The sequence below is a fragment of the Coprinopsis cinerea genome (assembly GCF_000182895.1).
Source record: "Coprinopsis cinerea okayama7#130 chromosome 4 map unlocalized cont3.4, whole genome shotgun sequence".
Taxonomy (NCBI): Eukaryota; Fungi; Basidiomycota; class Agaricomycetes; order Agaricales; family Psathyrellaceae; genus Coprinopsis; species Coprinopsis cinerea.
Window position 1 is genome coordinate 2071822 of NW_003307541.1, and position 21667 is coordinate 2093488.

Consider the following 21667-nt stretch of genomic DNA (forward strand, 5'->3'; position numbering starts at 1 on the left):
AGTGAGCGCTCAGAAGGATGATGGAAACGTAGACCTACACACGTCGGCGGACTTGTGCTATCCCATGTGGGGACTAGGTGGCGCTCCTTCCGTCCTTTCCGTGCATGTGGAAATGCCTTGCTTCGAAGCTTTGGATGCTGTTCTATTCGGTCAGCTAGGAAAGTATCTTCATTGAAGCTCCACTCTGTTGAATCATTGTCGCACGGTGTTCATTTAATACTGTAAAACACATCTGTGAAATGAGTAGGTGCTAGGGGATGCTATGAATATCACCCTATATGACCCCCTAACTGATTGGATCTACAGCGGTCAAGATGAGCCTGTAGGGGACCACCATCAAGCGCTGATACCGTCCCACCTATTCAGGTACATCGAGACCCGCGGGATCTGTGTCTGGCATATACGACGAGCTTCCGCGCCGCCAAACTTAGCGCCCGAGCACCAACACTTACATCTGCTGTCCTCCATGCTGTCTTCAATTGCAAGCTCTCTCGTATTTACGCTGAACAAAAACATTTGTATGACCTTGTTCAGATAGGCGCCTCCTCTGCATTGGAATTCAGGATGTCAACCTGGTTACCTGAGGGTCGAACGACATCGTCATCGGATGATATGGCTAAATTTAGCACCCGAGAAATGATGCGATCAATTTCATTTCCACTTGTCGTCAAGGGCAGCACCAACAGAAACGATATATCTAGAATCCTTGTTTATTTATTTCTTTTTCTTCTCCCAGCTCTTGTTCTCTCTACCTTGAGCTCAGAGCTTATCGGTTACTTCATCCCATCCCGGCCTTTGTCTGTCGCAAAGGCCAAAATTCACGTTCTTTACTGACTGATCACATTCGTTCACATCCGACTTTGAATTCGAACCACCCTTCCGACTTCGAGACGGCCACTTTTTTGCGACGACGAACAGACCATATCAAACTCATGCCTTCTATCATTAACAAATCGACACTGGAACGGCGAGCTGAGGGCGATTCTGGCCTCAACGGTGTCTACATCGCGGGTATCGTGGTCGTCGCCCTCCTGCTGTTCTGCGTTGGGACCTGGCTGCTTATCCGTTGGAATCGCCAACGCAATAAGAAAAAGAGGGAGGAAACTAGTGCGGCGACCTTCCTCTCTGTCCGAGGTCTTATGAGAGAGGCTCCCTCGACTATGCAGGAAAAGATGCCCTCCCCTCCAAGGTGCGTGTTCAACATTCCACATTTGTTTAATACAATCTAACCGAATGTGTATTATATTCAGCGCCCAGGCCCCGCCTTCATCTGGTTTCTCCCGTTCACAACGGCGACCCACAATCGTTATCCCAGATCGTGCTTTGACGCCTCGCGTCGGAGCTGGTTCGAGGGACGATATTATCAACTTCCACAGACAATCGGACAACTTCCCCAAACCTTTCTCCTTCGCACTCAACAGGAGCCCAGTCACCCCGCCAGGTCCCAATAGCGGTAATATCGGTCCTCTGAATCTTTCACCCCAGGAGAACAACCGCTCCTCGTGGATTCGACATTCCTTCTTCAGCAACCGCTCCAGCATGGCGATTGGAAACCGATACTCCGTGACGTCCTCGTCTTCGTCGTCCTTTGGAGCGGAACCCACCACTGGAGCCACGCGCAAAGTCAGACAGCTATTCACACCAGTCCTCCCAGACGAACTTTTGTTGACGAAGACCGGAGAACAACTTACGGTGATTCAATCGTTTGACGACGGCTGGTGTGTGGTTGGACGGGAGAATGCTTCGAGCATCCAGCACAAGAAATCACTATTCCCGGATTCTACTGGTGTAGCTGGGAACGACGTCGAGCTGGGCGTTGTCCCTGCCTGGTGTTTCTTGAAGCCCGTCAAAGGCTTGAGAGCGGAGCGACCCGTCAGGAGCACAAGTTTGGGCATCACTGTTCAAATGGATGCCCCCGGCAATCCTTCGCGGAACGACCTCATTTCATGGTCAAACTTCTAATTACTTCGAGCATACACTTACACTTCCCAGAACAGAACAACAACACTCCCACCTGCTTCGCTTTCGATTCTGCAAGTGTACTATAGATCGGCCCCATTCGCCCTTCTTCCCAACACCTAGACCAGTCTATTGCTACGCATCGGATCATTCTCTTTTTGCACCATTTGATTCTACTTACCCTATTATTCATTTTTGGCACTTACGCTGTCCCTGGCCGATAGATTGCGAGCTGGCTTGAAATCATTGGTCGATAAGGGCACGCACCAGCGGTGTACACAATGTATACTCCTAATGTAGTCTACACAGTAGCCATGTTGTTGAACACGATTGTCCAACTGATGTATATACCCATCCCTTACAGAGCTACTGTAAGCATAACAAATCTTCTTTCAGAATGGTTGGAAGGCGTACGTTTTTACAGCCAAGTCGGCAGAGTTCGCTTCAGTACCAACGGGTGAGGATTTGGTTGCCTCCCATATCGATACTAACGCGGGTTGAGAACTGAGCGGACAGACCGTTGCCTGACATGCGCTGTCTAACTCGCGAACACAAACTCTGTCAAGCGCGAGAGTGTTCGTGTCGAACAGACGTAAGTACCGTCGTGCCCAAGGGAGAACACGCGAGCATCCGAGTCGGGGATGGTGGCTGTGCGAAACACAAATGGGGTCGCAATCAATGGTTCTTCACTCTCCACTCTGGCCATGCCTGCCAGATACGCGCCGCTCCCCAATCCCAGCTCGAATGTCCATGATCCAGAGCGGGAGCTCGAGGATGCCTTTGAACTAAACGACGAAGACGACCATGACCACAGCGTCCAGCACCACGGCGCCGCCGTTGCCAACGCTAATCTCCCCCCGCAACCGCAAGGGCACCCCGCACATGCACGACATCCATCCCTGCCGCCTGCCTACGACTTCGAAAGGCAGGATTATGATTTTCCTCCGCCAGGATCGCCTCCTCGACCGACCGACCGAGCGCTCCCCAACAACTATGGAAATTCGAATGGATTGTTGCCTGAATCGCCTGTGATACCCCAGCCGCGACAGCCCTCGTTGTGGAGCCGAGCGGTCGGGGCCGTTTTCCCCTCAAGATACCAGAGAGTTGCGTCTTCGGAATCATCCCAGAGGAGGATTGGCGGTGGGACAGAGAACGATGGCGTCTTTGCCAATGTCATGGCGAAACCACAGGCTGCCAGGACAGAGCGAGCAGAGGACGGCAGTATTTTTGTCGTACCTGAGGAGTCGCAAAAGGAGACCCCACCTGTATGCACTAAATATATATCTATGAAATACGAACTAACCGTTTGTATCTTTTGGTTTCCAGTCGTACGCCGAAGCTCAAGCAGACGCGGTTCCACCCTACTGGGAAACAACGGTCCATGCACCGGCCTCAAACGACCCCAACGCAGATATGATCATCGACGACCTCCCGACTGGGTCGTTCTTAGTCTTTGCGATCAACCTTATTTTCTCATTCTTCTTCCAATTTGTCGGTTTCTTCCTCACCTACCTGCTCCACACTACACATGCGGCCAAGTTTGGATCTCGCGCTGGACTCGGGTTGACACTCATCCAGTACGGCTTCTATTCACGAATGGTGACTGAAGAAGAGGCGGGGACCAGTCACGACATTCCAACATACAAGAACGGCTGGGCGGCGTCTCACTGGCATAATATGACTACGCCGCAACAAGACCCTGATGCCCAGGCGGACATGGCCATGTCTGCCATGTCCCGGGATTGGCTGTCCTTCTTGTTCATGACTCTGGGTAAGCAATCAGCTCCGCTGCCCCTTGATATCACCATCTGACGGAATGGTCGTGATTGTCATGATTTCAGGATGGTTCTTACTTCTTTCATCATGCGTCGGCTTCTGGCGGGTGAAGCGCTGGGAAAGTTCTATTCGAGCACCAGTCCCCGAGCCTTCAACTGCAAGTGACCTTGAACGAGACCAAGCAATTCGGGTGAACATATCCCGTGTATTCGGTTTCGACCTCCATGATGATCGTAATCCTCCGTCGCAGCAAGCGCTCGAAGCAGAAGCGAGGTTACAGCGAGATTTGCAACGTGCAGGGTTGCTTTGATTTGTACCCTTATCCGGTTTGGCTGGTTGCTGGCCATGCTTCCTCATGCATATGATAGAAAACTGCGCGTGTTTTGGATGAAGGGAATTGATTCGTGTGTGTATTATCATTTATTTTCTACTTTTGGATGGATACTTCTTGATTATTGCTGCTATCTATTTGGATCGCTTTTGTACATGAGTGACTTAATGCAATCTCGTTTTCATGGATTGCTGAAGTCCATCAATGTCCAAACTGAAAGGCGATTGTCTTTGCCTCCAGCCACCAACCATCGAGCGCGATTTGCTTTGTCCGTTTCGTCGAAGTCTTCGTCGCCTTCGTCATTGACGCCATCGAAGAGCGGGATACTGCGCGCAAATACCAGCGCCTGACAGCCTGTCCGATGGTATTTCAATGTGCCTAGTGGCTTGAAGGACTTGGTGGAAAACAAGCGGATGCTGCATTGCCCTCGAGATGAGATCTAGCCATCTGATAGAGGGAAGGGGCGTACTTTCCGTCCCATCCACCAACGGCACACACTTTCCCGTCGTCTCGTACTGCTATGCAAGAGTTACCCGCGTTCTTGATTCGATGGACTGAACATTCCGGGTTTCCATTTTCCTACGACAGAGATCAGAAAGGAACCCCGTCTGCCTTTTTTCAAGTCAGGGCGTACCGATAATTCATAACGATTCACAAGATGGTCTGCCGAGGTTGTTAGTGCGAAAGCGTTGTTCTTCGATACAGCCATGGACATGACTGGGTTGCGATTGGTATACAGTCATTCAATGAAACGACGCGGACGCACTAGTTTCGACGTGCGACTTTGTAGTCCAGATTGTCTCCCAACCCTGGCCTTCGATCGATGTCGTTTGGCCTGTCCGGGTGTAACGTCTCAGCGTGACGCTGCCATTTTCGTACGCACATAGCAAGCGTAGGTCACTTGTAGGCGGGCTGGAGCTGATTTCCGATGACGCGGCCAGGTACAGGTGAATGGACATTATGATTCCTGTCGCCAATGAAGCCTGATGGTCATTGATTCAGGTATATGAACTTACCTGCTCTGCCTCGCCCTGTCGTCGGCTTGGCGGAAAAGACAGGCTTGTTGCCTTCCTGGCCAATAGCAGCATGGTATCTATTGCATTCAGGAAGGGACCATATGTCAGCCTTCAAAAATGAGTGGGTACGACGAGGTCACAAAGTAAAGCCAAATCACCGTTGAAGAGTCGATCAGGTTTGGTAAGGCGATCAGAGCATCTGGCGCGGATTCTGACGCTACGTCACGGGGAAGTGGTAGCAGAGCAAAGCGGCAATAGTTCAGCGCATTCACGTCCATCGAATAAGCCAAAGATGGTGCGAGCATGTTGGTCAAAGTGGCGGATCCCCCTACTCGACGGTCTGAAGGAAGGTCTTCCACTCGGTTCCATACATGCAGCTTATTGTCTCTTCCATGCCTAGAAGCGAGAGAGCACGGGCCATATTCATTCATTTCAGACCCTCTGAGGCATGAGCCAAGCAAGCCTACGTGATAACATGAGAATTAAACTCTTCTACTCCGAGAACGCTGTCGGAATGAGGATTCCAAGTTGTGATCGCGCGCAGGGTTCGTGTCGAGGTGACTGTCACTTTGCCAGAAGCATCGCCCGAGTAGAGTCGTTCATTATCGTCTGATATCCAAATAGTTGTGATTGGTGTTGAATGAGATCGCAAAAGGTGTGTAGGCGCTGGTGGCGCTGGTTTCGACATGAGGGGCAGGAGCAAGGGGCGCGCCAAGCCAAACGCGGTGACTGGAAAGGGAAGGGATGCCAAGCATCAGCAAACACCACAGCCGCCCAATTCGTTGTCGTGTTCACCGACGACGTGTTCATCACCCTCGCTCTCACACTGAGATCTCCGTCACTCGCTGGCTCTAGGCAACTCATCTTCTCAAGCGGACTACCTGGAGGCTAGGCGATAATACATCTCTCTGGGAATCAGGATGCACAGTATATGGGCAAGGATCAATAATACTTCGGCGCTGTTGTCGTCGTGTATGATGGCGCTGCTGGCTGCTATCGCGGTCTCGAGTTTGCTGTTCACTGCTCAGCCGACAGGAGGCAATGTTAACATTGCTTCGATACAAGTGTGAGTGTTGAATCTTTGTTTGAGCAAAACCTGTAGTTGAATGAATTCCAGATACCCCGGGCAGACAAGACGGTATGCAACGAAACGTCAAGACCTTGCATTTGTGGACTTTAATATCACTGCTGGTTTGAGCTATCCTTGTTGCAGAATTGTAACGTTTGCTAATGCACCCATTCAAGACTTGACTCCGCTGTTCAACTGGAATACAAAGCAAATATTCCTGTACCTCCAGGCCGAATATAATACTCGCAAAGGTGTAAGTGCGCGCGCTTGTTCGCTCTCTTTCTCGTTGACGCGGTTTCGATGCATAGGTCAAAAATGAAGTTGTGATTTGGGACCGTATCGTTCGAAGCAAAGACCAGGCGAAGGTTAACGTCGTTGGAAAGAACAAATACAACTTCCGCGAACTTTCGACCACTTTCAAGTATGTCTTTTTAGGGGTTACTGGGGTATACCTGAATCTGACTTTGCCATCCAGAAACATCGCGGCTGCCAACTATACACTCATGTACAATGTCATGCCCTATGTCGGTGTTTTGACCTACGGAGAGGCCGCACGGACAACAGAGCCGGTCGAGTTTCCACCCCGCAAAACGCGTGTATAGTATCGTTGAATGAGAAGCACCTCTTCCCGATGAGCTAATGCTAAACCAAGTCCTGTGAAGTAAATTGTATTCCCGAATTTCTGGCAACCAGGTTCCCGTTTGGCGATTCATATTTATTCCCATCGTCGGAGATTCTGACATACTCTGTGACCAGAGTTATCACGAAGATCAACCAACGTGGGCAGGGTTCGAGGCAGTGATTGTCGCGTAGGGTCGCCGGGACACCAGGGTTTCTCAGAAGGCTAAGTGGTGGGCAGTAGCTCCCGGCAAGGACCAGAGACGCCTGGAATCAGGATTGCTTGGCCTTTCCACGTCTTTCCGCATTGTGGGGCAGTGACTGGAATCACGTCTTAGCACCGCTCTCAAGTGTACCCTATTAGGCCAGTTGCTGGAGATAATAGCATTACCAAGACTGGATGGGAAGCATCAAGCCGAAACGGTATGGAATTACAGCGCTGAGTGTTTGTCAGGTGAAACTCCCGTCCGTATGGTTAGGAGAGTGGATGGATGCCACCGTCGCATCTGGGCAAACCTCTGAAGCGAGGCGCTGTTGTCATCAACGGGTCCGGGAAAAGTGAAAAAATGGGGGGAGGGAGTTGAATTTTTAATTGTGAAATATGGTAAAAGTGTGGAGAATGATTAGGTAGTGCACTGGAATGAGAAGAAATAATAAAAGGAGGGACAGCGGCTGAAAAAGAGAGACTTTGAGTGGCACTGGGAGGGGGAAAACAATTGCAAACAAAAGGTGGTATTCGAGGTTGACCCCTGGGATTTGTGGTACTAGTCATTTGCAGCTCACTCATCGCCGTCTCTCTCTCTTCTTCCCTCAATCATCCACGGTCCTTTGCTTCAGCCATGTCGGCGGCGGTCCACCCGCTCAACCCTCACCATATTTCTCATTATTCTCGTTCAAACTTGCCCGCAGTAACTCAAAGCATCGCTGGGCCCAGCGTCATGGCCAATGCGTCTCCAGTCACAACCAGGAAGCGCAAACGCGCCCACCAATACACCGTCAGCTACAGCGAAGTCAAGGAGCTCGACAGCGACGGCAAGGTCAGGGAGGTCATCGTCATCGAGGACACTCCCCCTCCACCAACTCTCTCACCCGCCACGACACACAACGGTGGTTACTCAGCCTCCTACCAGCCTCCAGCGTTAGCTCCTATCCGCACACGAGCAAGAGCAGCAGCAGAGGCTCAGGCAATGTCTTCGAGCTCTTCGTCCGTCCTGACAGCCCCCGCTCCAAAGAAGCGAAAGCGGGATCACCAGGATGAGGTCCGTGCGCCCCCTGCAAAGAAAGCCGCTGCTGGTGGCCAACAGTCCAATGCAACCAATGCCGCCAATGCATGGGACAACCGGACCGTTGCTGCTACCGACGACGTAGGTTTCATCTCCTTTTCGCCCGCCTTCGATAACTCTGGGCTAACCTCATCGATCACCGCCCCAAATAGTCATCTAAAGGCGCTCCTCCATGTGACGACAAGGAGGGCCACTACATCATTGTCCCAGACGACATGATTTTCAAGCGCTGTGTGTCCCCCGCCTTTCTTGGCTTCTTCTTATGCTGACGTCTTCGCCTAGATCGCACGGTGCGGCTGCTAGGACAGGGCACCTTCGGTAAGGTGGTGGAAGCCATTGACACACAAACGAACAACCGCGTTGCTATCAAGATTATCCGGGCCATCCCTAAATACCGCGACGCAAGTAAGATTGAAGTGAGGGTCCTCCAGAAACTCAAGGAGCGTGATCCTCTCAACCGAAAGTACGTTTTCTACCTCATCGTTTAAGCGGATGGAAGTTAACCCTTGGTCAGCAAATGTATTCACCTCCTACACTGGTTTGACCATCGCAACCATATATGTCTCGTCTCCGAGCTTCTGGGGATGTGCGTCTACGATTTCTTGAAGGAGAACGACTTTGCTCCCTTCCCCCGGCACCACATCCAAGATTTTGCCAGACAATTGTTCGGCAGTGTCGCATGTGAGATCCGGCCAATCCATCTCCCCATTTGTGCGCCTACTGACTATTTTTTTCTAGTCCTGCATGAACTCAGGTTGATCCACACCGACTTAAAACCCGAGAATATCCTTCTCGTCCACAATGACTACAGAACCATCAATGTACCTATCCCTGGCAAGGTATGACTTTCGCACCACCTGTTTCGTGCACCTCCCTCATGGTGGAACAGCGCAACGGTGCCACAAAACCCAAGAAAATCCTCAACTCGACAGAGATTCGCTTAATCGACTTTGGCTCAGCGACCTTCGAGTCAGAATACCACTCCACGGTGGTATGCACGCGTCATTACCGTGCACCCGAGATCATTCTTGGTGTGTTCATTTGCTTCTTACTATCCATTGTCCACTAAGCCTTTTCGTAGGTCTTGGTTGGTCGTTCCCCTGTGATGCTTATTCGCTAGGGTGCATCCTCGTCGAGTTCTACACAGGGTTGGCACTGTACCAAACCCACGACAACCTGGAGCACTTGGCGATGATGGAGATGGTCATGGGCAAAATGCCTGAACGGTTCGCTCGAGCTGGTGCTCGTTCCAAGCCCGAGTTCTTCAAAGAAGGCGCCAAACTCGATTGGCCGAAGGCAAAGTCAACACGACAAAGCAAGAAAGACGTCAAGTCAACTCGTCCTCTGGCGGTAAGTAATTGCTGCGCCGAATGGAGCATTAGCTGACGGCACGACAGGATGTCATCCCCCCATATGACCACATCAACCGACAATTCTTGAACCTGGTGCAGAAGCTACTGGCCTTTGATCCAGCACAGAGGATCACTGTCAGAGAAGCGCTCGCCCACCCCTACTTCTCTCTGACAATACCGGAAGAAAACTAAGCCCGGACTACTTCCTCTATTTTTTGCTTTGCTTTCTCCTCGTTTCCATCGCCTCATCATTGTTCATTGTGCCACTATCAACAGTCAAAGATTCGCAACACTGTAACACAAAGAAGTCACGACGCCCGGCTCCAGGACCACCGACGTCTTGGAAGCATGTCCACCATGGATGACACCTTTTTTTGCCCCAGCTGGCTTGTACTACATTATGCATTCATTTAGATCATCACCTATCAGATGAACAACCGGTCGCTCATTACAACAAACCCAGTAACCCTCGTTCGTCCCCCGCCTTTCATCTTCCTTCTTGCATCCACTGGCCACATATCTTGCTTAGGGCGGCGCCATTTTCTACAAACCCCCTCGTTCGCGTCTGGTAACAACGAAACGGACTCCTTTGTCCCTTAGCCTTGTATACTGTTCCCTCTCAACCCTCGTTTTGTTTTAATATTTCCTTATTCTTATACTTGGAACTCGACCATTCCCCGTTCGTTTCTTCTCTCTATTCACGTTTTTCTCTTCTCTTTCTGGTTGCCTGGATGCGTTTAATCTGATACGATCTCGACGTTTGTGTATAAATATAGTCAATAATAGAGCGGCCAAGTCCCGGAAACCGTCAAACCGATGTCGTCCAGGGTAAACACGCACGAATAGGGGGGGTTTGTATGTGGTTTTGGGACTTGGGGGATTCGGGGGCCTTGGGTTTTGCGTGAGTTGGGAAGGTGCCAGCCAAAGGTACTTTTCATTTGTGTAAATCAGGCCAGCTAACAACCATTGGCATTTCTTAGACGTGTCGGCTCAAATATTCAAGGGCGGAGGGTTCGTAGAAGTGCAGCACCAGCGCCCTGTCAACCGTAAAAAGCAATAACAACACGGCACTCTATCCGCCCAGCCATTCCAAGTGACCTCTATGATCCGAAGACTGGAATCCGCAAGTTCCCACTCCCAAGTGTAGTGCTCGACTCGGTGAGTCTCCTCCAGGTCCATTCTCCTCGACGTTTCGCTTTGAAGCCTCAGACGGCACGGAGCGGCTTTGGGTACATATGCGGCAAACGAATCGCCTGATTCGTTTTGTTGGGTTAGCCTTACTCGCAGTGGTTCGTGTTCGTGATGCTGATGAACTAGTACGCCTCGGGAGAGCGTTGGCTTTGCGATCTTGGGGTCTCATCGAATAGACAGCGACCGGTAGCTCAAGATGATGCATTCTATATACTGGTGACTTGACCTGGCTTGCTATTATTCAACTGCGATGACAGGGGCTTCGACTAGTGGCTTTGTTCTTGCTATTCAATGACTGTCCTTGTATTTGGGGCTTGGAAAGGGGGGGTCCTGAAAATCTAACATGCTGGTCGCTCGGATTCATGTTCACAGTATAGTCCACCAAAAATGCCTAGCTAGTTTAATCTGAGAATGTAACGACCGTCGAAACAAACCTATTTATACATGATCCCCATGAGCCCTGTCCATACGAAAAAGGTGAATGGGCACCACCATCCTATACAGCGGAGGTGGACGCGGTAGTAGAGGATGCTGGAGGTGGCTTCTCTTTGCGGATTACCGACAAGAACCTGCCCTTGCTGCCGTTCTTATGGGAAGCGGTCGCTTGTTCCTCAGCAGGCGGTACAACCGAAACCTCCTGGACCACTTCCCCGGGTTTCATCCCAGATCCAGGTTTAATCTGCTGCCGGTCACTCTCCGACAAGGGCGCCTTCCGAGCCCACCCAAACCACCCACTCCCTTTCTTCTGTTTCCCGTTCGCCTGCTCCATCAACAACTCTGGGTGCAACTTCAAGTACTCCTCTCCCCTGATCCTCAAGAACTCCTCCAACAATGCTGCGTTGCGACTGTTCGCTTTAAACACCGCGAGTAAGACATCACCCACAAACGGGATGAACCCTACAGCGAAGCTGACCGCGTTGTTGGCCATCATGCGGGAGAGCAGCCAGGGTGGGAGGTCCGCTTTGCGGGCTTTGCGGACCACGAGGGAGTAGTTGAGGAGGGCAGCGATGGCGTCGCCAACGACGGGGACCAGATTGATGATGAAGGTCCAACCGAAGCGTAAACCGCAGAGGTTGAAACCTTTGTCGAGGTAGTGGGCTCGACGTTTGACGGAGCGCAGAATGGCAGCGTCGCGTGCAGAGAGCCCAGGGGGTAGTTCCCGCTGTGTCGTGTCAGTTGGAGCCTGTCGAGTATCAAAGGAGCTTGCTTGCCTTTCTGCGTTTCTGACGCCCTCGTTCATCGGTGTACGTTTCGTACAAGGGGTCGGCCGGTGCGTACTGTTCTAGATGTTGTTCAAAGAGCTTCTTGCCTGCTTTACCGAGCAAGGCGGTCATCGTTAGTGACGACTAAGTTGGGAAAAGGGGAAAGGAGAGGAGAAGAAACACGACTTGGATGCCTCATGGCGCTTGGAGTTGACAGTGTCAGAAATAGATCAGGTAATGACAATTGCAGTGTTCCCTTAGGCTGTGCCCTGAGCGTGACGTCATTCTACCCAATTAAGCGCTCGTCGATCAACAGGTCAAACGAATACAAGGAGTGTTTGAGCATATCCTAAAGAAAACTACAGAGCAATGGAAGATAGAACAGCTAAAGGCTCTCTGGACCAACAGGGATTGAGGGAGGTGGTTCAAGACGTTCCTGTGCCTGTGCTCATCATCAGTTCCAAGTTCAAGTTCCGGTGGCGGAATACGCACCTGGGTAAGGAGGTCGAGGTCGATCACGGGAAGGATCTCAGGCAGTTCCCCCGGCCCCGGAAGAACATCCCAACGCGTGGGTTCATTCCCAATGCACAGACAAATGTCCTCGGGGAGATGCGCACCATATTCCGCATTGAAGTGCTTGCGCACTTCGTTCTCCTCTTTAAAAGACATTGAGGGGTCAGCGCCGCTCGTCGAATGAGTTGGATTACCACATACCTTCTACCATAGAGTTGAGTTGGTCCTGCATGGACTGGACGAATTGTTCCACAGATGTCTTGTAATGCCGCCGACGGGCAATTTCGAGGAGGAGTTTGTTGAAGGCTGTTTGGTAGAGAACGTAACGCTGGTGCAGATGGTCCAAGGTTTCGAGGTGGATGTTCAGGGATGCTAGGGATTCATCACATTCCACCTAATCACGTCCTGTTAACAAGGCATCCGAACGGAATGTCCCAGCTAACTGACCTCGACGGCGTCTTGATTCAGTAACATCTCCGCCATAATATCGCCCAGTTCATCGAGGTCGTTGAGAACGCGTGACAAATGTTCGAGGTCTTGTTGAAGAGACTTGCGGGATGCAGTTAGTGTTTCGCTACAGGAATCGTAAACCAGAGGCGAGCGTATAGACATATGTATTGCTTACTATGCTTCTCCAATCTGCTTGTCACTTTCATCCAGCTCGGCCATTATCACGGGTAGTTCCTCGGTATCCCTGTTCATAACTGCAATACGGCTAAGGTTCAACACCAGACTGGCACAGATGGTAGTTTTTGGACTCACTTTGAAGGTCCTCGTCCCCAAACACCTCCCCAGCCTCGCTATCCTTGAGCGCACCGGCCATCTGGTCGTAATGAACAGCCAAGCTCTCGAGCTTCTCAGCCATGGAAGTCACGATGGTATCTTGTGCCGTCAATGTCTCCTGCATCTTTGCGAGTATCGGCACCTCTGGAGGCAATGGAAGCGATTCCTGCAGCGAGTCTACTGTGCGTTTGAGGGACGAAGCATAATCATCGGTTTGGTTGAGAGTATCCTGCAGCGGAGCGTTACCTTGCCGCTAAGGTATTAAGGGGATAGAGGCAGCGTACCTCTAGCCTATTCCTGTCATTCTCGATGGTTTCTAAAATCTCCTCGATAGCGCGGTCGTCCACGAAATCCCGGAGTGTCTTCCACTTGGACCTATCCGCCTTGGCCTGTCTCTTCAACTCTTCTGCATCCGTCTTACTCTTTCTCTTCCCTTTCTCTGATTCCCTCACGCGTCGGATAGAGCCATGTCTCCGAATAGTAGCAGAAGGTGACACGGGTGAAAGGGACAATCCGCTTGCGTTGGAACCGTTTACAGATTTCTGGGTCACTGCACGTGGCGGGCTTTGTGGTTGAACAAGGGCTGTCTCGTCGTCAGATTCAGAGTCCGAATGCTGGCTTCCAAAGAGAGATGACCCTGCGGAAGTTTCATGGAAGTCGGGGGGAACCACTTGACGCCCCAGCGATTCGAGGATAGATTCAAGTGCGTCGGTGGACTTGGTTCGTGTAGTGTCCCATTCCTGAAAGGAGCGTAATTTAAATCGTTTGGTTAAGCACGAGTGTTAAACACTCGTACCTGAACTCGTCTAGCCAGACTGCCTCGCTTCTCTTCAATGCACTTGGCAACACCTGCTGCTAACTGCAATCACAGTGGAGTGGTCGATGTATAATAGGCTTAGCTCGTCCCAAGACACACATAAATACTCTCTCACCTTTAACTGCTCCAGAATAGCATCACTAATCCACCGTACTTTGGCGTCCAAGGCAAGTACGTCGATGGCCTGTTGCGCGGACGAGTTGTAGCGACCATGTGCTCTCGAACAGACTTGTTCGCCATGTTGAAGTGCTTTCTTGGATTGCAGGACAAGTGAGACAAGATGTGGTTGGTCATTTAGTGAGCTGGGCTTCGGGACAGACATTGTCGGATTTGCGAATGGTCGTCGAGGTCTGCGCCGTGCGGGGTGCGCTCAGTCTATTCGGCGGCTCACGTGATAATGATGATGTGATCCGCTGTCAGTGTCTCGAGTGCCTATACCTATCTCTTAAATCTACCACCAAACCTCCATGTCACGCCCATACGCCATTGATCAAAATACAACGCTGTGTCTAACGTGTTCATGCTCCTTGCCGCCTTTCCGAGCTCTTGCTGCTGCCCCTCCCAGCTCATCTGAGCCCCAATGGAAGAACACGGTAGACCCTCGAGAGGAGTTTACAGATTACCTCGAGAAACAGGGTCATCACATCACCCCGTGCTGCAAGAAACCCATTTGCCCTTCCTGCGTCAAATCCAACCCGAGGCTAGCGAGATATGATCCATGCTTGTCCTGCCTCGCCGGAGTCGATGCTGTAGGCTACCAGTCGCCGAGGAGTGTCGGTTCGCGGGGATTCTCTGACGTGAAGAATATAGACGGGGCTATGAAAGACGAAGATACATTTGTGGTCGGAGAAGATGACGAGGCGGTGGACGAATTTGACCTTCCGCCTCCAGATTACTACGCTTCCGAGGTGGGTGGTGGTACGCTGCCGTCGGGGGTTTCTCCGGGCGAAACTACAGAGCAGCAGAAAAGTAAGGAGTCTTTGGACCAAACTCTGGAGGTCGAAGGGGAAGAAGGGCTGCCTGAGAATTCGGAGAAACGGCCACTCGGGTCTCGGAAGTACTACCTGGAGAAGAAGGATACTCTTCAAGGTCTTGCCTTACGATTTGGAGTCGATGTAAGCACGCTCAAATTATACATTTACTGCCCTTGACTTAATGTACCTCCATGCAGGGAAGGGAACTGTGCTGGCTGAATAACCTGCCCATGAGCACTCTCACCACTACCCCAAATATCCTTCACGCGCGGTCCTTCATCGTGTTGCCACCTTCCTCTAAACCACACGACCAAGAAGGTCCTAGTGAAGAAGAGTTAAAGGCAAGAGAAGCCAAACGGGTGAGAGAAAGGGCTGAGAGAAAGTTGCAGACCTTGATGAAAGAGGCGGATTGGCGAGTTGCGAAAGCGTACGTTGCATTGGCGGATGATGAAGAGCAGCAGGATGAGGCTCGTCGCAAGATGAAGATGTCTGATTCGCTGGGATCGGGGTCTAGTGCAAACGCACTGGAGGCTGCAGCCATTGAACAGTATCTGGATGATGAGAAATGGGAGAGAGAGCAGAGAAAGCAAGGCCTCGGACCCCTTTCTCCGGCAACCTGTATTCCATTTAGCCGTGACAAGTAGTTCCACTCAATGGTATCGTCTGTTCTTGATGTGGCAATGCCCCTAAAAATTATGTGTCATCAAGCCGGCTTCTCTTCCGCCCTTGGAAGACCCGGCAGCCATGAGCTCACAAAAGCCCATAGTTTTCCGTAACTCGTATCTTTCTCTTCATCTCCCACCCACAAACAGAATTCATGTCGGGTTCCCGGTTGGACAAGTCTAGTTCCAAGGACACCTCGACGCTGGGCAAAGGTGCCAAGCTCGACGTTGGCCCCGACGGAACAGCGTTTGTCTTCAATCAACGCTCTTGGTACGTCATGCCTCTGTTCGCGGCTTCGTCTTCAACGTCGAGCTTACTCCCAATCTCAGGTGGACCAGGGTCCCTTTTACGTCTACGAAGCCACCGCCACCACCTCAATACTCAATACAAGACTCTCCTTTAATCCCAGAAGCGTCTGCCAACTGGTGGAGCCTTGTAACGTTTGGCTGGATTTCACCCCTGCTTGGACTAGGTTATGCAAGGCCACTCGTCGCAGCCGACCTTTGGAAACTCCAAGATGAACGAAGCGCCGCCGCTATCGCCGACAAGATAAACGAATCATTTGATAGACGCCTGAAAGAAGCAGCCGAGTATAATGTCAGGCTTGCCAATGGCGAGATCGGACCTGGCGTTGGGAAGCGGATATGGTGGTCGATTACTCCAGGGTCAGTGTCGGAAAAGGAGAAGAAGTGGAGAGAAGTAGATGGTAAGAAGAAGGCGAGCCTTGCTTGGGCTATGAACGATAGTGTCAAGTGGTGGTTCTGGTCGTCTGGCCTGCTCAAGGTCGTTGGCGATACTGCCCAAGTGACGAGTCCTTTGGTGGTCAAGGTATGTTGTTAACGGCTTATCTGCGGTGCATGAAGCACTCATTGTCCCTCCCGCGTAGGCTATCATTGAATTTGCGACAAAGTCATATAGTGGACGCCGTTTCGGTGTTGGCGAGGTCCCAGCTATTGGGGAAGGCATCGGCCTGACGTTTTGCTTGCTCGCCTTGCAAGTTATCGCTTCCCTTTGCGTTCACCACTTTTTCTATCGCAGTACATCGGCTGGAGTTCTCCTGAGAGGCGGCCTAATCACCGCTATCTACACTCGGTCGCTTCGGTTAACCTCTCGAGCGCGTTCGACCTTGACCAACGGAAAACTGGTGAACCATATCTCGACGGATGTATCTCGAATCGACTTTTGTGCTGGTTTCTTCCATATGGTGCGTTTGTCATACTTTTTTGTGTCGGAACTGGTCTGAAATTATTCCTTTACAAGGCTTGGACAGCCCCCATTCAGCTTATCATCTGCCTCGCTTTGCTTATTGCACAACTTGGACCCTCTGCACTAGCTGGTTTCGCTTTCTTCGTCGTGGCCACACCGATCCAAACTTGGGTCATGAAGCGGCTGTTCGCACTTCGACGCGACAGTATGATATGGACTGATAAACGCGCCAAACTCTTGCAAGAACTCTTGGGTGGTATGAAGGTCATCAAGTTCTTTGCTTGGGAAATTCCATTCTTGAAGAGGATCGAGGATTATCGAAGAAGGGAAATGGCGTAAGTACTCATCCCAATGTTTTTAATTGTTAAACGGATATGAACAAGGATTTGCAGATATATTCGTTCTATTCTGTTGATTCGGTCTGGTATGAACGCAGTCGCGATGAGCATGCCCACCCTCGCCTCTGTGCTGGCCTTTGTAACCTACTCTGCGACCGGCCACACACTCGAGCCCAGTATCATATTCACTTCTCTTACTCTCTTCAACTTGCTCCGTCTACCCCTGATGTTCCTCCGTACGTCGGCACTCCTTTGCGCATACACTCACAACTAACCCCCCTCATCGCTCCTTAGCTGTTTCCCTGAGCTCGATTGCAGACGCTGCCAATGCTACAAATCGTCTCTACGGAGTATTCGAAGCGGAGCTTTTAGAGGAAACCCATGTCGTTGACGAGAATCTAGACGCAGCGATTGAAGTGAAAGGCGCTTCGTTCACATGGGATGCACCACCACCTGATGAAGAGGAAGGGCAGGCCGACGGTAAAAGGAAGAGATACAAGAAGAGGCAGAAGGCCTCCGAGAAGCCCAAGTCGGGACCTAAACCTCGTGGGGAGGGCGAAGATGCAAAGGATGAGGAAGAGAAGCCATTTGCTGTGAATGATGTGCACTTGGTGATTCCGAGAGGCAAGTTGGTCGCAATCGTTGGACCCGTTGGGTCTGGCAAAACAAGCTTGTTGCAAGGCTTGATTGGGGAGATGAGGAGGACGAAAGGCAGTGTCACATTTGGAAGTAGTGTGGCGTATTGCCCTCAGAGTGCTTGGATTCAGGTGAGTTATAATCCATGTGAGACATGTGAGGTGTTACCCTCGGCTAACCGTATTGCTTGTTAGAACGCTACGATCAGAGAGAACATCTGCTTCGGCAGACCTTTCGAGGAGGACAGGTACTGGAAGGCTGTCCGGGATTCTTGTCTCGAGCCCGACCTTGAGATGCTGCCGTATGGAGACATGACAGAGGTCGGAGAAAAGGTAAGTGTTCCCGACGTTGTTTCTTGTATTCTATTCAGTTCCGGGCTTCAGGGCATCTCACTTTCCGGGGGTCAGAAGCAGCGCATGAACATTTGCCGTGCTATCTACTGCAACACGGATATTCAGATATTCGATGTACGTAACCTTCAGAGTGCTTCCATTCACTGGGTTCTTACATGTTATACTAGGACCCTCTATCGGCTCTGGACGCTCACGTTGGCAAGGCCGTCTTCCAAAACGTCCTTCAAAATTCGCTCTCTGGAAAAACCCGAATCCTTGTCACTCATGCTCTCCACTTCCTTCCACAAGTTGACTACATCTACGTGATCGCTGACGGGCGTATCGTCGAGCATGGAACCTACTCCGACCTCATGGCTCATGGCAAAGATTTCTCCAAGTTTATTACCGAATTTGGAACGAATGAAGAAGAGAAGGAAGAGGAGGAAAGGCTCATGGAAGAGGAAGCAGTTGAGCGCGCCGTCGAAGATAAAGAGGGAGACTCACAGAAGGAGCCAATTAAAGGGAGGAAAAGTCAACCCGGACCAGGATTGATGCAAGAGGAAGAGAGAAACACCGGTGCCATTGCATGGGGCGTGTACAAAGCGTATGCTCGGGCTGGAAGAGGGGCAATCGTGTTACCCCTGCTGATTCTGAGCTTGGCCTTGAATCAAGGCGCGACAGTGATGGGCTCGTACTGGTTGGTGTGGTGGCAGGACGAGTACGTATCTCCTTCTGGACGTTATGTGCCGCTTCTGATATTTCGGACAGAACATTTGGTCAGCCACAAAGCTTCTACGTATGTCACTGAATGACTCCCTGTAGGAAGACCCATGAACCTGACCTTCTTCGGTGTAGATGGGAATCTATGCGGCCCTAGGAGTAGGACAGGCCATCTTTGCGTTCCTCATGGGTGCAACCTTTGCTCTGCTGACTTACTTTGCATCTCAGCGACTACACAAGGCGGGTGTCGTGGACATTTGTTCGTCTTTTTTTCGTCGTGCTCACAGCTTTGGGGTTTCAGGGAGCGATCACCCGAGTCATGCATGCACCCATGTCATTTTTCGAGACAACTGTAAGTTCTTCATCCGTACCTCGTGGGAGAGGTTGGATATCTCTAACAACAATCTGTAAACTCAGCCCCTAGGTCGAATCATGAATCGCTTCTCGAAAGGTAAGGTTTCATCTTCTAAGTGTCTATAGTTCCGAATCGTAATCTTCCTCCCTTGATTACGCCCTTTTCCAGATATCGACACCATTGACAATCTGTTGGGAGATGCGTTGCGGATGTTTTCAAATACCTTTTGTGCCATTCTTGGTGCTATCGTCCTCATCTCCATCGTCCTCCCGTGGTTCTTGATTGGAGTTGTGGTGATCATGGTCTTGTACATCTGGGCTGCAGCATTCTACAGAGCAAGCGCCCGTGAATTGAAGGTACGTTAATGGTGTTTTGCGGCAGGCTTCCTTGATCTAACTCTAGTTAAATCTGTCTACTTTCTACATAGCGATTAGACTCGGTGTTGAGATCATCCCTGTATTCGCACTTCTCCGAATCGTTGTCGGGTCTGGCCACCATCCGTGCTTACGGAGAGTCTCAGCGCTTCATTGCGGAGAACCAGAGCCGAGTGGATGTGGAGAATCGGGCATACTGGCTAACTGTTACCAACCAGGTGTGCTGCACATCTCCGCTGTTAATGACGAGTTACTCAAAGCAACGTATTTTCAGCGCTGGCTAGGGATTCGTTTGGATTTTCTGGGATCTCTTTTGACATTTATCGTGGCAATGTTAACCGTGGGGACGCGATTTACTATTTCGCCTGCACAGACCGGCCTAGTCCTTTCATATATCCTCAGTGTTCAACAAGCGTGCGTAAAGCCCCTCCCGTAAGATCATGGAAATGTCTAATGTTCTCCCATGTCTTTAGGTTTGGATGGATGGTTCGACAAACCGCTGAAGTAGAAAACAACATGAACTCGGTTGAGCGGATAGATTACTATGCCAAAGACATCGAGCAAGAAGCCAGGCACCAGATCCCCGAAACCAAACCAGACGATTCATGGCCCAAGGAAGGGCGGGTCGAACTTCGCAACGTGTTCCTCAGCTATAGGCCAGGTCTTCCTGCTGTGTTGAAAGGACTTTCGATGGATATCAAGGCCGGAGAGAAAATTGGAATCGTTGGCAGGTCAGTCTCTTTACTTTTTGTTGCTTTTGTCATGCAGGGGAGATTGTACTGACCATCAATACAATGAATTAGGACCGGGGCAGGTAAAAGCTCCATAATGACAGGTAGCTAACGGCTTCTCTCGAGAACCTAACAACTTGATCAGCCAACTGAATTGGAACGCACAGCTCTTTATCGCCTGGTAGAGCTTTCGTCTGGCTCAATTATTATCGACGACGTCGACATATCGGAAATCGGTCTATTTGACTTGCGGAGTAGCCTTGCCATTATTCCCCAGGATCCTGTAAGTTTCCCGCTCATTCAAACAGTCCGTGTTCCGCCTCAGTCACTGACAAGCCCGCGCTTCTTTCTTCCCAAAGTTGCTATGTACGTCGCATTAACTGATCGTTTACTATTTCGCGTGGTCTCCGACTCATCTCGTCTCACCTGTGTTTTTAGTCTCTGGTACATTACGGAGCAATCTCGACCCTTTCAATCAACACGGTGATTCTGTCCTTTGGGACGCACTAAAGCGAGCATACCTGGTGGACACACCCCAGCGTGTCGCAGTTGCACCAGAAGACGACAGCCCGAACGCTAGCGGAACGCAAACACCTATGAACCGGTTCACTTTAGACACAGTAATAGAAGATGAAGGGGCAAACTTGTCGATCGGTCAGGTACGGTCAAACATTCAATTTAGTTTCCTCTCTTGATGCTGATATGTATCAACCTTCTCCCATTTCCATTTGGATAATTCCTTTTTTCGTCTACTCAATCCCCGCCGACACAGAGGTCCTTGGTGTCCCTCGCCCGCGCCCTCGTAAAGAACGCGAAGATAATTATCCTCGATGAGGCAACTGGTAGGGATCGTCATCATGTGTCATGGCCACTGGAGTGTTCGAAGCTGACATTAACCTTTTCCCCCTTGTCCCTGTTCCTGTCTTCCTTCAGCATCGGTTGATTATGAGACGGATCGTAACATCCAAGACACGATTGCGTACGAATTCAAGGATAGGACAATCTTGTGCATCGCCCGTGCGTTCCTTTTGTTCCCATGAAGGTGAGAGACTTGTATTCTGACCCTTCCAATTTAGATCGACTGCGCACCATCATTTCTTATGATCGCATTTGCGTCCTTGACGCAGGTCAGATTGCTGTGAGTGAGATATTGAACCCTCCACCACCGCGTGTGCTGAATCGAGAATGATAGGAATTCGACACCCCCGAGGACCTGTACAAGAATACCAATGGGATTTTCCGAGGAATGTGCGAGAGGTCTTCGATTACACTGGAGGACATCTTGGAGGCGGCTGCACACGACCATCTTCCAAAGGCACGAGCAGTATGATATAATGGATAGCGGGTTAATCGATCTATTGTCTATAGCAGTCAGGATGTAAGTTAGGAACATATATAATGGGTATATCTCGATAGCAAATGCAATCT

The 21667-nt window shown here is 50.7% G+C and overlaps 9 protein-coding genes across 9 annotated transcripts; 6 read left to right on the forward strand and 3 right to left on the reverse strand.

The window, feature by feature from the left end:
• Nucleotides 1-932: 932 nt before the first annotated feature.
• On the forward strand, nt 933-1962 carry CC1G_06413 (hypothetical protein; the record flags this gene model as incomplete). The annotated part of the gene is made up of 2 exons (XM_001836276.1): nt 933-1189; nt 1251-1962. The coding sequence occupies 2 exons, from the start codon at nt 933-935 to the stop codon at nt 1960-1962; spliced, it is 969 nt and encodes a 322-aa protein (XP_001836328.1).
• A 701-nt stretch (nt 1963-2663) lies between these two features.
• On the forward strand, nt 2664-4045 carry CC1G_06414 (metal homeostatis protein bsd2; the record flags this gene model as incomplete). The annotated part of the gene is made up of 3 exons (XM_001836277.2): nt 2664-3224; nt 3286-3730; nt 3801-4045. The coding sequence occupies 3 exons, from the start codon at nt 2664-2666 to the stop codon at nt 4043-4045; spliced, it is 1251 nt and encodes a 416-aa protein (XP_001836329.2).
• Nucleotides 4046-4247: 202 nt separating this feature from the next.
• CC1G_06415 (hypothetical protein) lies at nt 4248-5387 on the reverse strand (the record flags this gene model as incomplete). The annotated part of the gene is made up of 7 exons (XM_001836278.2): nt 4248-4482; nt 4536-4645; nt 4701-4783; nt 4833-4901; nt 4950-5033; nt 5083-5159; nt 5212-5387. The coding sequence occupies 7 exons, from the start codon at nt 5385-5387 to the stop codon at nt 4248-4250; spliced, it is 834 nt and encodes a 277-aa protein (XP_001836330.2).
• Nucleotides 5388-5913: 526 nt separating this feature from the next.
• CC1G_06416 (hypothetical protein) lies at nt 5914-6786 on the forward strand. The gene is made up of 5 exons (XM_001836279.2): nt 5914-6148; nt 6200-6273; nt 6328-6404; nt 6460-6572; nt 6627-6786. The coding sequence occupies exons 1-5, from the start codon at nt 6003-6005 to the stop codon at nt 6751-6753; spliced, it is 537 nt and encodes a 178-aa protein (XP_001836331.2). The 5' UTR covers nt 5914-6002; the 3' UTR covers nt 6754-6786.
• A 761-nt stretch (nt 6787-7547) lies between these two features.
• On the forward strand, nt 7548-10218 carry CC1G_06417 (CMGC/CLK protein kinase). Its single transcript, XM_001836280.2, has 8 exons — nt 7548-8133; nt 8205-8283; nt 8335-8515; nt 8567-8733; nt 8791-8891; nt 8942-9083; nt 9134-9402; nt 9435-10218. The coding sequence occupies exons 1-8, from the start codon at nt 7609-7611 to the stop codon at nt 9594-9596; spliced, it is 1626 nt and encodes a 541-aa protein (XP_001836332.2). The 5' UTR covers nt 7548-7608; the 3' UTR covers nt 9597-10218.
• Nucleotides 10219-11091: 873 nt separating this feature from the next.
• Nucleotides 11092-11835, reverse strand: CC1G_14417 (hypothetical protein; the record flags this gene model as incomplete). Its single annotated transcript, XM_002911374.1, has 1 exon — nt 11092-11835. One exon carries the CDS (start codon nt 11833-11835, stop codon nt 11092-11094), a length of 744 nt encoding a protein of 247 aa, XP_002911420.1.
• Nucleotides 11836-12182: 347 nt separating this feature from the next.
• Nucleotides 12183-14232, reverse strand: CC1G_14418 (hypothetical protein; the record flags this gene model as incomplete). The annotated part of the gene is made up of 9 exons (XM_002911375.1): nt 12183-12239; nt 12290-12453; nt 12512-12704; nt 12758-12884; nt 12936-13014; nt 13073-13322; nt 13378-13833; nt 13890-13952; nt 14026-14232. The coding sequence occupies 9 exons, from the start codon at nt 14230-14232 to the stop codon at nt 12183-12185; spliced, it is 1596 nt and encodes a 531-aa protein (XP_002911421.1).
• A 145-nt stretch (nt 14233-14377) lies between these two features.
• On the forward strand, nt 14378-15528 carry CC1G_06419 (hypothetical protein; the record flags this gene model as incomplete). The annotated part of the gene is made up of 2 exons (XM_001836282.1): nt 14378-15025; nt 15082-15528. The coding sequence occupies 2 exons, from the start codon at nt 14378-14380 to the stop codon at nt 15526-15528; spliced, it is 1095 nt and encodes a 364-aa protein (XP_001836334.1).
• Nucleotides 15529-15701: 173 nt separating this feature from the next.
• On the forward strand, nt 15702-21569 carry CC1G_06420 (ATP-binding cassette transporter YOR1; the record flags this gene model as incomplete). The annotated part of the gene is made up of 25 exons (XM_001836283.2): nt 15702-15817; nt 15877-16375; nt 16434-16751; nt 16808-17088; nt 17146-17327; nt 17386-17858; nt 17922-18059; nt 18111-18194; nt 18248-18777; nt 18828-18855; nt 18915-19038; nt 19081-19131; nt 19204-19230; nt 19303-19490; nt 19562-19726; nt 19783-19922; nt 19982-20239; nt 20312-20343; nt 20407-20522; nt 20599-20605; nt 20678-20898; nt 21012-21081; nt 21173-21256; nt 21316-21377; nt 21432-21569. 25 exons carry the CDS (start codon nt 15702-15704, stop codon nt 21567-21569), a joined length of 4332 nt encoding a protein of 1443 aa, XP_001836335.2.
• Between the last annotated feature and the right edge of the window lie 98 nt (nt 21570-21667).

What these genes read in the sequence shown, in the direction of transcription:
- CC1G_06416 (XM_001836279.2), top strand. Translation starts at nt 6,003, where the DNA reads ATGCACAGTATATGGGCAAGGATCAATAATACTTCGGCGCTGTTGTCG. An exon ending in AACATTGCTTCGATACAAGT is followed by an intron (nt 6,149 to 6,199) that starts GTGAGTGTTGAA and finishes AATGAATTCCAG; the next exon opens with ATACCCCGGGCAGACAAGAC. An exon ending in GGACTTTAATATCACTGCTG is followed by an intron (nt 6,274 to 6,327) that starts GTTTGAGCTATC and finishes CACCCATTCAAG; the next exon opens with ACTTGACTCCGCTGTTCAAC.
- CC1G_06417 (XM_001836280.2), top strand. Translation starts at nt 7,609, where the DNA reads ATGTCGGCGGCGGTCCACCCGCTCAACCCTCACCATATTTCTCATTAT. An exon ending in CGTGATCCTCTCAACCGAAA is followed by an intron (nt 8,516 to 8,566) that starts GTACGTTTTCTA and finishes ACCCTTGGTCAG; the next exon opens with CAAATGTATTCACCTCCTAC. An exon ending in ATGTACCTATCCCTGGCAAG is followed by an intron (nt 8,892 to 8,941) that starts GTATGACTTTCG and finishes ATGGTGGAACAG; the next exon opens with CGCAACGGTGCCACAAAACC.